General features: G+C 50.2%; 1 protein-coding gene across 4 annotated transcripts in view; it reads left to right on the top strand.

Moving 5' to 3' along the window:
* Positions 1-16,481, top strand: part of EFCAB2 (EF-hand calcium binding domain 2) — a 120,158-nt gene that overhangs the window by 74,487 nt on the left and 29,190 nt on the right. For all 4 annotated transcript variants that reach the window (XR_011381545.1, XM_008268165.4, XM_008268166.4 and 1 more), the window contains exon 3: positions 9,619-9,691. Coding sequence is in view for 3 of the 4 variants with exons in the window: in XM_008268165.4 (XP_008266387.1) it covers positions 9,619-9,691 (73 nt within the window). In the remaining variant the exon portion in view is untranslated. The remainder of the gene's footprint in view (positions 1-9,618; positions 9,692-16,481) is intronic.

The following is a 16,481-nucleotide window of genomic DNA, read 5'->3' on the forward strand; positions in this document are numbered from 1 at the left end:
ATTTGCCCCTTGGTACCTTCAGGAGAATGGTTTCAGGACGCTCCCCCTCCCTCCTTGGATACCAAAATGCAAGGGGTGCTCAAGTCACCTACATAAAATGCCCCAGTATTTGGATATAACCTACATATACCCTCCTGCATACTCTAAAGTATCTGTGGGTTTCTTATAATACCTAACAGTGTTTCATAAATGCTGTGTAAGTAGCTGTTATACTGTGTTGTCTAGGGAATAATGAAAAGGGAGAAAGCTTGTACATGTTCAGGACAGCTGCCCCCCCCCCCCCCCGAGAGTTTTTAATTGAAGGCCGCCTGGTTGTGTGGATGCAGAGCCCATGGGTGGCGGCCATCCAGGCTCTGCTGCGGTTTCTGAGAGGCAGCGCTGGCCGGGGCTCATGGCACGGATCCTGGACTCTGTGTTGCAGTTGCGTCTCCACCATCTACTAGCGGTGTGGCCTTGGGGAAATTCCATACCCTTTCTGTGGTTCAGCCTCCTCATCTTCGCAGTGATGGTACCTGGCGCACAAAATTGTGGCGAGCAGTAAGTGAAATGAGAGTGTTGCAGGCACTTTGAGGGACCAGCGTTGTGGCATAGGAGGTAAAGCCTGCCATGTCAGCATCCCATATGGGTGCCGGTTTGAGTCCTGGCTGCTCCACTTCCCACCCTGCTAAGGCGCCTGGGAAAGCAGTGGAAGATGGCCCCTGCTGCCTATGTGAGAGATCTGGATGGGGTTCCAGGCTCCTGGCTTTGGCCTGGCACAGCCCTGGCCTTTTTGGCCATTTGGGGGAATGAACCAGTGGATAGAAGCCCTCTCTTTGTCTTTCCTCTTTCTCTCTACCTCTGCATTTCAAATGAAGAAATAAGTCTTTTAAAAAACATGGAAGCACTTTGGAGCAGAGGCTGACCCTTAGGAGCAGAGACTGAATACTAACCTGCCAGCCCAGAGATACTCGCTCTCCTGTCCTAGAGACTGGTCACGGTGAAAGGGGCAGGAGGCAGCTGTGAGGCCTGGTCTCAGAGGAGAGGTCCACGAGGAAGCCCGCAGGCCCCTGAGCCTGCTGCCCTCACTTGTTCTCGCCCCAGTGACCGACCTGTCCCTGTCATCAGTTCCACACCTCTTACCAAGATGTCCTAGCCCTGAGGAAGTGGCTAAAGTGACCATAGGCAAGTTATTTAACCGCTTTGGGCTTTAGTTCTCTCATCTGATACAGAAATTAATAGTTCCAAGTCAAGTTGTCTCTAGGATGAGCTGAGTTCACAGATACACTGTGCTGGTACTGTGCCTGGTGCCTGCTGTGTGCCTGGTGCCTGCTGAGGGCTGTGTGCCTTGTGTCGGCTAGGGGCTGTGTGCCTGTTGCCTGCTGGGGATTTTGTGCCTGGAGCCCGTGAGGTTTGGTGTGCCTAGTGCCCGCTAGGTGCTGTATGCCTGGTACCCATGAACTTTGGTGTACCTGGTACCAGCTGGGTTCTATGTACATGGCACCGCTGGGGGCTATGTTCCTGGTGCCTGCTGGGTCTGTGTGCTTGGTGCCCGCTGAGGGCTGTGTGCCTGGCACCCTCTGGGAGCTAGGTGCCTGGTGCCCATGAGCTTTGGTGTGCCTGGCGCCCATGAAACCCGACAAGATTCCGCGTGGGAGTGAGACACGGAGCGCATTGTGGGGTGTGTGTGTGCAGTTATGAGGGGAGTCATCTTAGAAGTATTGTGGCCAAAAAAGGAGGCAGAGAAGTTGAATGGCTGAGAGTAAGAAAGCATGCATCAAGCATCGTTTTTATTTATTTATTTTTAGTAGAAATAACTTTAAAAAGTATTTATTTGAAAAGAAGAGATCTTCCATCCTCTGGTTCACTACCTCAGTGCCTGCAACAGCTGGATCTAAGCCAGACAAAAGCCAGGAGCGTGGAATTCGGCCCAGGACTCCCATGTGGCTGGCGGGGATGCAGCTGTTTGTCAGGATACACATCAGGAAGCTGCATGGGCAGTGGAGTTGGGACTTGAACCCAGAGACTCCGATATGGGATGCAGGCATCTCACGTGGTGACTTAACCGATGCGTGAAATGCCTGTCCCCCCACCTTTTTTCAAGATAAAGAATATATCTGAATCTTTTAATGTAAAAGAAGAAGCCCCTAATAAAGGAAGAGTTGAAGATGCCAAGGGGTTGAGGCAAGTGTGTCAGGAATGAGAGCCAAGACTGGAACTCGGAGAAACTAAGGAGGGGGTGTCACACACCCACGACCCCAGGAGCTCGGAGGCCGTGGGTAATAGTTCTTCAAGTCTGCGATAAAAAATGGCCTCCAGTGAAACGACTGAGCTAAAAGCGGGACAGCAACACAGTGGGAGGGGTAGAAAGGCGGAGAGGCAGGGCCTGGCGAATCTGTGGCGGAGCCTGTGTTGGAGTGCCCGGTGCTGCATGGGCAGGTGGAGCAGCTCCCCGGGGGAAATGCAGGCCCAGACACCAGCAGTGCTGAGAACCTGCTGAAGATGGAGGCTGCGCAAGTGCTTCTTTATTCCCAGAGAGCTGGGGAAGAAGCAGATGGGACAAAGACAGTGCCTCTGAGGGCAACAGCTCAGGAGGGAAGAGAGATGGGACAAAGACAGTGCCTCTGAGGGTAACAGCTCAGGAGGGAAAAGAGATGGGACAAAGATAGTGCCTCTGAGAGTAACAACTCAGGAGGGAAGAGATGGGACAAAGACAGTGCCTCTGAGGGTAACAGCTCAGGAGGGAAGAGATGCTGCTGGCCAACCAAGAGGCTTTGCCAGAGGTCTTGATCCCGAGCCGGTGATCGGGTGAGCAGGTGGGCGGTACCGCCGATGGCAGTGGGGAGCTGACGCTTCTTGTGGGATGGGAAGATGCAAATGCGCTGACTGCTGTTGGCAACAGGCTGTGGTTGCTCTTCAGGAGGAAACTAACGTGGTGTCCTTGTCCAGAAGATGAAGCAATTGGGGTGTGCACATGTGTGTGTGTGTGTGTGTGTGTGTGTAAAACATCTGGGGCTTGGTGTTTGATGTGCTAGTGTGAAGAAATAGCTACTAATGAAAATCACCTTTGAAATGTTGGCTTTGAGAGTACTGTTGGGAGAGTTGTGATTTTTTCATCAATAGCATTAGTTCTAACATTAAAGGCTTTCTGTATAAGAAAAGAAAAAACAACTGAGAGGGCTCCCTTTATTAAGGAAAAGCATTTTTATTCCTCCAGGCTGAAAGCGTAAGGACAGAGGTCTAGTGCACGCCTCTGAGGAGGAGAGGAGGAACAAAGGCGGTGACTGAAGGGGGGCTCCAGGTTAAGGCAGCGCCCAGTTTGCACCTGTTCAGGGAGGCAGGTGATAGGGAACAGTGCTTTGGAGCTGCCGGCGGTGTCTGTTGGGAGTGGGGAGGCTGCTGGGAGAACCGTAGGAGATGAGTGGAAGGACTGCTAGGCAGCGTTCCATCCCATTTGATTTTGGGTGGTGGGAATTTGTAGCGGGCCATGGTTTTTTCCCGTGGTTTTCTTCCCGCAGTGCCTTGCAGGAACAAAGAAAGGGAAGAGCAGAGATTCTCAGAGTCAGGGATCAACAGAGCAGGCAGGCTGGAAGGTGAGGGGGCCCAGAGTTGAAGATGGTCGAATGTTGAGCAACCATGTGTGAGCCCAGGCAAAACCAGTGGAGGACCCACTCAGCTAGCACCCCGGCTCCCGAAATGCAGTAAATCGTGGCTTATTCGGCCACTACATTGTGGGCAGCTGGTTAGGCAGCAGCAGGCAGCTGCAGTGCTGTGCCTAGTATTGACTAAGCATGGCAGGAAGCCGGAGGCAAGGGAGCCTAGTGCAAGAGGAGAGCTCAGTCCCGTGAGGCAAGTGGGCAGGTGGAGCAGGGTGGAGAGAGCTGGAGGTGCACACAGGAAGCAGCCTGCACGCTGGGCTTTGGGACGAGAGAGCAAAGTGGGGCCGGCGAGGCTCGGCGTGGTAGTGGGCATGAGGGGGCTCACCAACAGCTGAGCTCCTTCCTTCCTTCTTTATTTGTGAGGCACAGAGACAGACCCTCCCCAGATGCCTCAGTGCCTGGGGCTGGGCCACACTCAATCCAGGTTTCCCACATAGATAGCAGGGACCCAACCGCTTGAGCCATCACCACTGCCTTCTTGCACATTAGCGGGAAGCTGGAATTGGGAGCTAGAGCTGGGAGTGAGACTCAGGTGTTCTGATATGGGATACAGGCCTCCTAGTCACCAGGCTGCGTGCCTGCCCCGTTCACTCTCAGTAGAGGGCCTTGCTTTGGACTGCACATGGGAATTTCTCCATCAGCCCCCTTCCAAACCACAAGCTAGGGTTACAGATGTGAATTGCGCAAGACAAGGTAACAGATAGGTTTCATTTCTCTACTTTTCTAAATCCATTCAAATCCCACCCCACTACCTGCTGAGACCAGTGAAAAAGTTAATATTTGTAGTGTTTTGTGACTTCTCCTCCTTCTCTCCTGTGTTGTACCGAAACTCCAAGGCTAGGGCAGGATTTAGGAGAAATGGGAGAGAGAGAAACCATTGCGCTGGGGGATGTCTGGGTGTGAGGCAGGGTCAGCATCCGTGTCCTTTGCGCCGAGCTCAGCCGTGGCTCCCAGGGCCCAGTGGAATGGGAAGATGCAGGTGCACTGACTGCTGCTTTGCGCCGAGGAGGGCAGCGTCAGTAGGGGAAAGGGAGGAGCAAAACATGGGTATGCTTTGCTCTCGGAAGTGTTGCGTTGTTCTTTAGACCACGCTAGGATCATCAGCCAAAATGTTGGCACCGCCCTCCTGCTTTCTGTGGCCGTCAGGCCTTTATGCTTCGAGATGAGGGAGGAAGACAGCTTTCTGAGGTCTGCTGAGGCGGGGTGAGGCCGTCCACCCAGGTTAGCTGAGGAGAGGAGGGGACAGGTTCTTCAGGAGGAGGTGGGGAGAGGGCCTGTGTGAGCCCGCCACCCTCACAGGGGGGCCTAGCATGGGGGTGGTCATGAAGGCTCTGAGCACTACGGGGCTGGCCCCGGCCTTGCCTCCTCCCCAGAAAGCCTGTCCTTGCAGTGAGACTTGCCCTCAGCTGAGTTCTTTGCCATGGCTCATTCCCATTGGACGGAAACTTGCTCACATTTTCCTTTTTTAAAAAAGTTTTTTTTTTTTTTTTTTTTTTTTTTGAAAGGCAGAGTTACAGAGAGAGATCATCTATCCACTGGTTCACTCCCCAAATGGCTGCGACAGCCATGGCTGGGCCATGCCAAAGACAGGAGCCAGAAGCTTCTTATGGGTCTCCCATGTGAGTACATGGGCTCAAGCACTTGGGCCGTCTCTGCTGCTATCCCAGGTACATTAGCAGGGAGCTGGCTCAGAGGTGGAGCAGCCAAGACTTGAACCAGTGCCCATACGGAATGCCAGCGTTGCCGGTGGCAGCTTTGTTTGCTGGGCCACAACACTGGTAATAGGACCTGGATTTTCAAGGTTCTTTGTGGTTTGACCACTTCTTAAGACTGGAGTTTACTTTCTTGTGCTTCCCTCTGTTCTCCTTGTTTCAGCCACACAACTCGGAGTCTTTGCCTGTGCACTTTCCTTTACTTGCAGCAAGGTTTCTCTTCCTGCCTATGCTTTAAGTAGTTTGAAGCTGATGGAAGCTTCTCCTGGCCCCGTGATCCCCGTCTAGGTTAGGGCCCATTTTCTCCAACATGTCTACAACATCTTCACCAGCCACAACACCCTCTCCCATCTCCTTTGTTAGAATTGCTTGTCATCCATGTCAGGACATAAATTCTGTGACAGCAAGGACAATTTTCACCTTATTCATTGTTATATCCCTAACCTAGTGTGGACTCTGGTACTTAGTAACTACTCCTACTTGTTCTGTTGAATGAATGGGGCCTGGAATCATTAAAATGCGTCTTTCTTTTTTTAAAGATTTATTTATTTATTTTAAAGGCAGAGAGAGAGAAAGATCTTCCATCCTCTGGTTCACTCCCCTAAATGGCTTCAATAGCTGGAGCTGGGCCTGTCTGAATTCAGGAGCCAGGAGTTTCTTCCAGGTCTCCCACATGGGTGCAGGGGCCCAAGGACTTGGACCGTCTTCCGCTGCTTTCCCAGGTGCATTAGCAGGGAGTTGGATTTGAAGTGGAGCAGCCAGGATTTGAACTGGTGCCCCTATGAGATCCAGCACTGCAGGCAGTGGCTTTACCCACTATGCCACAGCGCCAGCCCATAAAATGCATTTTTTAAAGATTTATTTTTATTTATTTGAAAGAGTTACAGAGAGAAGTGGAGAGAGAGAGAGAGTGAGCAAGAGAGAGAGAGAGAGAGAGAGAGAGAGAGGTCTTCCATCCTATGGTTCATTCCCCAGATGGCCTCAATGGCTAGAGCTGTGCCCACCCAAATCTAGGAGCCAGGATCTTCTTCCAGGTCTCCCACGCAGGAGCAGTGGCCCAAGGACTTGGACCATGCTCCACTGCTTTCCCAGGTGCATTAGCAGGGAGCTGGATCAGAAGAGGAACAGCCGGGCATCTTTACTGGAGTGCTGCTACTTGCTTGCTCTGGGGGCCTGAGCAAGTCACCTATCCCTTCCGAGCTTCAGTTTTTTCACCTGTGAATTGAGATGATGATACCTGGGTGTGGGGAGCAACTCGGACTAGACTGTTACTCGAATTAAGACTTATTCTATGCATCTGCTCTCCCACAATATGGCGCTGGGAGAGGAGGAAACAGCTTCTGCACAGCTGCCTCCAGTTCAACCAATAAATAGCAGGACCTGCTCCTGATTGGAGGAGAGCAGCGTACTCGGCGTGTGGGTAGCAGAGTTGGGATTGGCGGAGGAGGACTATAAAGGAGGAGAGAGACAACATGCACGAGGAACATCTAAGGGGAACACCTGTGCAGCCCCCGAGAGAGCCGGCCGGCGGTGTGCCGCTCCCCCGTGGAAGTGGGGAAAGTGGCAGGGAGAACCGCCCTTCCATGGAGGTGGAAGGGACGGTAGCCAACCCGGGAAGAACCAGCAGCAAACCCGGGGAGGGCCGAGCAGACAAAAGAACAACGCAGGGTCCTGTGTCGTTCCTCCATGAAGAGGACACCTAGGACAGGCCTGTGTGAAGATCAAGATAGTGGAGTATGTATGAAATACTATGTGGCTCAGATAGTAGGTAAATGTCATTAAGTTACTTATTAAGAAAATCTGTGTTGTAATCTCATCTATAGTACTCATATATATAATCTCAGATATAGTACTTAAGCAACCTTAATCTAAAATGGCTCCCTTGGTCAAGTATAATCATTAGAAAGAATCTACAGTCCAGTATCCCAGAAGCTCTGAAATACTGCAAATATTGTGCAGAGTTTCTCAGAGGGCAGAGGGCACTCTTGTTGCTAACACAGCAGTTTCTCATTTTCTCTTTATCCACCTCACTGCGCAGAGTCTGCCTCATGATGGTGAGACCTGAGCCTGGATCAAGGCGCAGCTCTTTTAGACTAGGCCTCCGTCTTGTAACTCAGGCCTGACCGGGCCCTGAACCCTAAGCCAAAAGCTCCTAAGGAAGAAAATAAAACTCCCCTTACGATAAACTCTCCTAGCAACAGCCAATTAACAGATAGCAGGGAAATACGCAAAGTTCCAGGTGTCTTCAGGCAGTTAAGTGATTGACAACATCCCCAAACCCTGCAGTTTGGCATGTACACCCTAGCAGCTCGGACCCTGAACTTTAGCCAATCATAAAATGACAAGTATAAATTTAAAATATAAGATGCTGTGCAGCCGAACTTGTTCATTCAACTGTATAAAAACCCCAACGACCTTACTGGAGGGGCCGCCAATCCAGCCCAGCCTGGTGCAGACGTCGGTCCAAACTCGAGTTTGAAATAAAACTCTTGTGTTTGCATCAGCCTCCTGGTGATCTTAATTGGTGGGAATCGGACGCTTCGGATACAACAATGGCAGCTGTTGCCTAGGCCACCCTAAAAGGAGAACTGTGTATGTGGTTAAAACTTTCAAGTGGCCACATTTGTTTTAAAAAATTAAGAAACGGGTAAAATAAATTTTAACAACCTACTTTACTTAACTCAGTATGTCTAAAATACTGTAATATGTCTAAAATGTCACTTTAATACTATAATCAATTTATTGTTTAAAAGATTAATTTATTTATTTGAAAGGCAGAGTTACAATGAGGCAGAGGCAGAAACAGAAGTCTTCCATTCATTGCTTCACTCCCCAAATAGCTGCAACAGCTGGAGCTGGGCCGATGAAGAGCCAGGAGTTTCTTCTTGGTTTGCCACGTGGGTGCAGGGGCCCAAGGATTTGGGCCACCTTTTGCTGCTTTCCCAAGCACATCATCAGGAAGCTGGAATGGAAGTGGAGAAGCCCTGACTAGAACTGGTGCCCATATGGGATGTGGGCACTGCAGGCGGTGGCTTTACCCGCTGCTACGCCACAGCGCCAGGCCCCACCGTAATCAATTTAAAAGTTGTTAGTGAAATAGTTTGCATCCCTTTTGGAAAAGATTTGTTTATTTATTTGAAAGGCAGTGTGACAGAGAGGGAGAGAGGGAGGGAGGGAGGGAAGGAGAGAGAGAGAGAGAGAGAGAGAGAGGTGTCTTCCATCTGCTGATTCACTTCCCATGTGGCTGCATGGCCAGGCCTGAGCCAGATGGAAGCCAAGAGCCAGGTGCTTCATCCAGGTCTCCCACATGGGTGGCGGGGGCCCAGGCTCTTGGGCCATGTTCTGTTGCTTTTTCCAGGTGTGTTAGCAGGGAGCTGGATTGGAAGTGGAGCAGCCGGGACATGAACCAGCACCCATAATGGATGCCAGCCTTGCAGGTGGTGGCTTTAAAAGCCATACTTTTAAGCATAGTTGCCACTAATGTGAACTTCACTGCACACCCATGTGGTAGACATCAGCATCTCCGTTTTACAGTCGTGGAAACTGCGGCTCTAAAGAGTTAATTGTCACTGTCAGCTGGCTGGCATCTCTTACTCTCTCTCCATCCTTCCCTCACTATTCCTTTACTAAACCTCTCTCTCTCTCTCTCTCTTTTTTTTTTTTTTTTTTTTTTTTTTTGACAGGCAGAGTGGACCGTGAGAGAGACAGAGAGAAAGGTCTTCCTTTGCCGTTGGTTCACCCTCCAATGGCCTCCACGGCTGGCACGCTGTGGCTGGCGCTCCGCACTGATCCGAAGCCAGGAGCCAGGTGCTTCTCCTGGTCTCCCATGGGGTGCAGGGCCCAAGCACTTGGGCCATCCTCCACTGCCTTCCCGGGCCACAGCAGAGAGCTGGCCTGGAAGAGGGGCAACCGGGACAGAATCCGGTGCCCCGACCGGGACTAGAACCTGGTGTGCCGGCACCGCTAGGTAGAGGATTAGCCTATTGAGCCGCAGCGCCGGCCACTAGAACTTTCTGATTTGGGCCTGGGCAGGGCTTGCACTTGCCGGTCAGTGGGAACATTTATTCCATCCCTCTTTCGTTTTCTTATCTGCCTTTTGTTTTCTCTACAAAGCAGCTTTTATAATGGTGAGGCAGTATTTCAGTGCTTTGGTTTGCTGTGCTACATATGATCTGGACTAGTTTAGAAAATTACTTAATTCAGTCACTTACATAGCATTTGGCTTTTCGAGTTTGTCTTCTGAAACCCCTGACGACTTTTTTTTTTTCCAGAGAGATTGGAACGATTGTGAGGTCCCTGGGGTGCTGCCCCAGCGAAGGTGAGCTCCACGACCTGATTGCGGAGGTGAGTGTGGCATCTGAGAGTGGCTCTGTCACTCTGACTCCTCGTCACTGAAGAACAAAATCCTGTGAAGCTCGGAATGCGCTCACTGAAAATATTAGGAAGGCTCTGCGTATCGGTCAGCCAGCAGGATCTGAAACATGAGGGAGCCTGTGAGCCAGGAACGCAGCTGGCGGAGCACTCGTGAAATCCCCACGGTGGCTATTGGCCCTCTTTAAGTTCAGCTGGAGGAAGGCCAGGAGCGCTGACTGGACTGACCCAGTGCAGAGCGACAGAGGAAATCACACCAGCCCAAAGGGGACAGAAGCAGAAATAGACAATGCAGGGATTCATTGGGGGAAATAGAAATAACTTTCAGAATGGGTAATAAACAGGAAAACAGTACCTAGCTTTATTTGTAATGCTGTCAAAAACCAAAAATCACAACAAATCTGAAGACCTTGATTAGCTTTATTTGCAGCCCTAAAATTGGGCAGCACCTCATTCCAAGGGGTGAGTGGAAGAAGTGTTCCCCGGAGCTGAGCAGAAGAGCTTGGTTTGATGGGCAGAGGAGGGCCGAGGAAAGCAGGAACGAGAACAAAGAGCGGATTGGTCGGTTCAGAGTTACTTTGCTGTGAAGGTGGGGACAGAAAACTGAGTGATTAACATCAGGTGACTTTGTTTTTGATGAGGATGGAAATAGAGGGAGCTTCATTGTCATGGGGACTGAAAGTGTTCTGTAGGGGAGATTTGGTGTCATCTCTCCCTTGATTTCTGGGCAGGTCAGGTAACAGCCTAATTTGGTCATGTGCAGTTTTGCTGTGAGTGACTCCATCTTGATTTGTAGTCTAGTCTGTGGGGACCCAGTGCAGGAGTCTAATCCACAATAAGGGCCACCTGTAATTTTGTGTGTGTGTGTGGTATAGATGAGTCTCCGGAGAAATAAAGCAGTGTGTGAGCAGCCCAAGGCCCGAGAGCTTCAACCCTGTTTATCTTTCCAGGAAGGTCTCAGATCTAATTTCGAATGCAGCTTCTAGCTCAATAAATAAAGCAGAGACCTTGAGTGGGAAAAGCTACCTGGGCCACCAGCAGGACCACTTTGTCCAGACTGCTTACCTAGGCATGAGATTTTTGGAGGAAATCAGGGATTAACAAAGAGGATTAGAGAAGAAGGCAAAGAAGGCAGATTTTGTCTCCTATTCCTTGTCCCTAGCGCGGTGCTTGCTTACTTATTATTGTTTGCAAGAAAGAAATTGTGACTTTGGCTGAGTCACTTCTCAGTTTGCTTCAGAGATGAGTGAAATAACGTGTCAGAGGCCTGCTTGGAACCCTAACATGTGCCGTAAAGTTCTGGAATGGCAGGCAGAAAGATGACTGCGGCCCAGATATTAGCACTTTGGGAACTAGAAAGCAGTACTAATTTTTCACTTACATTTAAGAATATTTATTAAAGAAATCTAAATTTTCAGATTACATTGTTTTTTCTATTTATAGGAGATTCAGTAAAGCAGTTTTTACTAAGAATAGGGAGAAAAAGTGTATGTTTCCTGAGTGGGTGCTTCCATTAAAACCACTGCCCAGGGGCAGGTGTTATGGCATAGCGGGGAAAGCTGCTGATGCCAGCATCCCATATAGGTGCGAGTCCGGGCTGCTGCACTTCCTATCCAGCTCCCTGTTAACACACCTGGGAAAGCAGTGGAGAATGGCCCAGATCTTTGGGCCCCTGCACCCGCATGAGGGACCCGGGTGAGGCTTCTGGCTCCTGGCTTCAGATCCGCTCAGCTGCGACCATTGTGGCCATTTGGGGAGTGGACCAGCAGATGGAAGATTTCTCTCTCTCTCTCTCTCTCTCCCTTCCTCTCTCTGTAACTCTGCCTTTCAAATAAGTAAATAAATTTTTAAAGGCAAGTTTCTACCCTAAAATATTTATCCATATAAATGGAATAGGTGTTAGAAAGAGGTAGGCTGGCCGGCGCTGTGGCTCACTTGGCTAATCCTCTGCCTGCGGCGCCGGCACACCGGGTTCTAGTCTTGGTTGGGGCGCTGGATTCTGTCCTGGTTGCCCCTCTTCCAGTCCAGCTCTCTGCTGTGGCCCCGAAGTGCAGTGGAGGATGGCCCAAGTGCTTGGGCCCTGCACCTGCATGGGAGACCAGGAGGAAGCACCTGGCTCCTGGCTTCGAATCTGGGCAGTGCACCGGCCGTAGCGGCCATTTGGGGGGGTGAGCCAATGGAAGGAAGACTTTTCTCTCTGTCTCTCTCTCACTAACTCTGCCTGTCAAAAAAAAAAAAAAAAAAAAGGCAGGCTGGCACTGTAGAATAGGTAGGAGCCGGAAGATAATTACAGTGAAATCACAAGTATTGCTCTCCGTTCAGTGGAGTAAGCAGAGCAGTAATGGAAAATGTCCCTGAGGGTCAGAAAAGGGGCATGGTTAGAGCCACGTTTTTTGTCTGTATGTGGGGTCAGCAAACCATGGCCTCTGGCCAGAACAGCCCACCTCCTATGCCTGTAGTTCAGACGTCCCTGTAACACAGCTGAGCTTATTTATCTCCGGTAATCCACGCTGTTTCCTCAGTGGCTGAGGCACAGATGTGTGATGTGCACAGGTTAAAGCATTTACTCTCAGGACCTTTGCAGAAGGAATTTGCCAAATCCTCACCGCTCTCTGTGCCAAAGCAGAACAACGCCCACACCTAGTGCCAAAGAGCTGGGCAGATCCCACAGCTCCCACATAGAGCCATGTGGCCTACGGTGAGCTGCCTGGTCTTTCACAACCTGCCTTCCCGTGTGCAACAGGAGTGTGGTAATATCCCAGTGTTTTCACGAGGATTAAACATCACAATGGGAGTCAGTATTTTTTGGTGGGCACTCAGTGCATATTTACATTTTCTTGCTCTGCAGGTGACTCCACTGGAATATCCCTGCTGATTTAGGGACCTAGCTACAGTGGGTGCTTCCATCTCAAAGTTTCATTTTGTCTTTGCCTTATTTTTTGGACATTGACATGACCTTTGACAGTTACAGATGTTTAGAGACCAGTGAGGATGGCTGAGCTGAGCTCTGTCCATGTTTTTCTGTATTTGTAAACCAACACAAATGATTCTAACTAAATCCTACCAGCAAGCTTGAACAGCTGGGTGTGACTATCCTTTTTGAACTTTCCTGGCTAAATGGGGAGTGAGGGGACACACACATGTTAGTATTTATCAAGTATGCTTGGGAAGTCAAAACTCTGTGAGAGTAAGCATTTAGGGGTAAATGTCTTATTGCTAAGTGCCCCGTAATAGTTTTTGTAGATCAAACTATTTAAGTGTGTTTTTGTGAATGTTTTAAAATTGTGCTATAAAAAACTAAAACCTGTGTATTAATTCTTTAGTTGACATCTAGTTGAATTTTAGTGGAGATAGCACATTTCTGTCTTTAACTTGTGTACCTTTCAACCCTCTGCTTTCTGAATCTGAATTTGAAGTCTGATGTTTTTCTTGAAATAGATCACTTTAGGACACCAGGCAACACCGACCCATTCTCTTAATGTTCTATAACAGCACCTTGCTCCCAGTGATCTCGGCCTGTTCGTAGTATCACAAGCTAGCGACTGTGAGGGGTGTTAGAGGAAATCTTGCTGACATACATACAGGTTTCCAGGTAACCTTCCTTCATAGTAAGTTACAGCCATCTGTGTCTTCACCGCGTCGGAGCTGGGCGGAGGGAGGGGCATTTTAGTAGAGGGGAAAGAGTATCTGGAGTCTGCATCCTTGAAGGTCAAACCTAAGTGGAATTATGGAGACTTGAACCCAATTACAGAGGAGAGCTAAAAGCTAGTTGAGGAAGAAGACCTGTGTTGGTAAGAAGATTGGCTCAGGTGTGGGAACCAAGCAAGGATTCTGACTTATGGGAGGAGGGTGACCATCCTCAACCTCGCCGGCCCGTGTCAGTTGTGGATGGTGAGTGGTGGGCTTGTCGCCTGCCCGTCTCTTTTGCTGTTAAGCATACTACACTCTGTTAACTGCCTCTACAGTTCCTCGTGGCTCACACTTCAGCCTCACTGAGGCCTTTTAGCTGCGTGATGAAGCAGCTTTCTCTGGCTTCTGTTCCCTGGGCGGGGAGAGGCCAGCTGGCCAGTCTTTCCATTGCATACCAGCAAGCCCGGGTGCGTACTGCCTGCAGAGGTGGCCATCTCAGCGCTTGGCCATAGCAGTGCCCGCCTCCCTGCACGTTTCTGGTGTACTTAGGGAGCGCTGTGTCCTCGGAGCCTTCTCATGGAACGTAATCTGCTGCTGTTTTTCTGATTCTTAATGCATCCGTCCCATCTGCCCAGCCTTTCTACTTCCTGCAGTGTTTGGTCACCATTTGTTCCGGATCTCTAAGAGCCACCTCCTCATGGGCACTTTGCCCCATCTCCTGGAGTCCTTGCCGGGGTTATAGGTGCTGTGTCCTGAGACAGTGCCTAAAGTCAGAGAATTCTCGCTTGGCCAGTCTGTGTCCCAGGCGTCTTGGTCAAACACTACTGCCATCTCAGGGAGCTCTCCCAGCTCCCGCCAGTGCATACTTGGCCATCTCAGTGTCATCTCTCTCCTCCCAGCCTAGTTGTGCTGGGATTTATCCCCAGCTGCCTGGAGAGGCGATGGGGCGGCAGCACACAGATGGGCTACCTCCTCCCAGGATGGCCAACACCCTCAGGGGCCTCCATCGATTTCTCCAGCCCATATTTCAGTGTGCCAGGTTTCTGCAACCAGGAAAAACTCTCACCTCTCTTGGTGGGGAATCTAAACATCTCTGGATGTCTTCTGCCTTGTTTGCTGTTTCAAGGATGTATATGGCTCACAAACTAAACCTCCCCACAGCCTGCTTTGTATAGTCTGTGAGCTAAGGATGGTTTCTGCATTTTTGAAAGATTCTGAGAATAAATGAAGATGTGCAACCAAGGTCCTACAGGCTCTGCAAAGGCCACAGCATTTGCTGTCCCCGCCTCTGCAGGAGCTCACCACCCGGGTTTGTGTGTGCCCGACTGTCTGTCCTTTCACCACAGGAGATAAGGGCTCTTTGGCAGCTACCGGAGAGGCCCTGGGCTTTCCTGTCTGGTCTGGAGCTGCTTGACACTGACCTCCAGTTTCTCACTGTTCTTCTGAAGGGAGTCAGTACAGCTGCAGCCAGCTCGGTGAGGGCCACGTGCTCCCTTATCTTGCAGATGCTTGCATCCTGGCACCCACACGGGCTGTCCTCCTCCTTGAGATTCTCCCAGGGCACCGCTGGCACACGTGTCCAATGCTGCTCCGGACAGCTTCCCTTTTGCCTGCCCAGTGGGGAGCGGATCTTCCTCAGAACTCTGACGTGCTTTGTGTGTGTTAGTTTTCAGCTGAGACCTAAAAATTGTACCTATTTGTGGGATCCCATGTGATGTTTCGGTGCACACTGTGTCGTGTTCAGATCAGTTAGATTAGGTTCTCTTCAAACGTGCCTGAGTCTTGGGCCACTCCTGGCACCACTTGTGATGCCCCGGGTGCTCTACGAAGCAAACACGGAGCATTGGATGTCCAAGAGATTGATTGCAGAAGCTATGCAAGGCATCAGAATGCAGTGCAGGCCTGGCCCTCGTGAAGGAGAGATGGAAGGAAGGGCCCTAGATTTCCGACAGCAGTTCTGGAAAAAAGGCTACTCCAAACTTGTTCTGTCAGAACAGCTTCGCCTCTGCAGGAACGGGGCTGATTCTGTTAGCCCTGCAATACTTAGGTACTGACTGAGGCAGCCCATGGGAAAGGTGGCCTTGGCCCAGACAGGACATCGTTCTACTCTGTTTTGTGCAGTTGGAGAGTTAAGAGGTTTTATGGCTGCCATAGTTATCATCTGGAAGAACTGAAGTATAAACCATGTGTTGGATGACTGAAAAAATTCCATTCTATTTTTTGTTTGTTTCTAAGCTCATTAGGAGCTCCCTGTAGCTTTCAGGATTAGATCAGGGCAGAAAACTGCTTAGTGATAAAACAGAAGTCCTCATCAGTCAAAGAACAGGGTCTAGAAGAATGAGCAAAAGCTTTAGCAGCACGTGGTAACAGGAAGTCATGGATAGGTAAGAACTGGGCTAGGCTTATCCTGCAAGTCCCTTCTTGGTTACAAACATGATTCCATGGCAGGGAGATTGCGTTAATCGTAATCTTCAATGTGTCTGTCTCTTTAGACAACTACACTGTGGATAGGTTAACCTCTGCATCTGGTGCACAGCTAATATTCTGGTACTTACACTGCTGGTAATTACTGTCTTCCCTCTTCAGGGTTGGATTTCTTTGTATCCCAAGTTTTCCTCTTTCTAGGTCCTCTAGCATTTTGTATATTTGAAAAAACCGTGCTAGTCTGTGGTTGGGTGGCTATAGAATAGAATTCTGCGTTCAAGCTGGTCATTAAGAGTTTAGAAGGCCCTCCTGTCTGCAGGCTATGGGTGCTGTCACTGAGTAGTGCAAGTCCATTCTGACTTCCAGTCCTCTGTTTGTAACTTTTTTTTTTTTTTTTTTTTTTTTTTTTTGACAGGCAGAGTGGACAGTGAGAGAGAGAAACAGAGAGAAAGGTCTTCCTTTGCCGTTGGTTCACCCTCCAATGGCTGCCGCGGCCGGCGCGCTGCGGCCGGCGTACCACGCTGATCCGATGGCAGGAGCCAGGTACTCATCCTGGTCTCCCATGGGGTGCAGGGCCCAAGCACTTGGGCCATGCTCCACTGCACTCCCTGGCCACAGCAGAGAGCTGGCCTGGAAGAGGGGCAACCGGGACAGAATCCAGCGCCCCGAGTGGGACTAGAACCCGGTGTGCCGGCGCTGCTAGGCGGAG

The sequence above is a fragment of the Oryctolagus cuniculus genome, chromosome 13 (genome assembly GCF_964237555.1).
Source record: "Oryctolagus cuniculus chromosome 13, mOryCun1.1, whole genome shotgun sequence".
Classification (NCBI taxonomy): Eukaryota; Metazoa; Chordata; class Mammalia; order Lagomorpha; family Leporidae; genus Oryctolagus; species Oryctolagus cuniculus.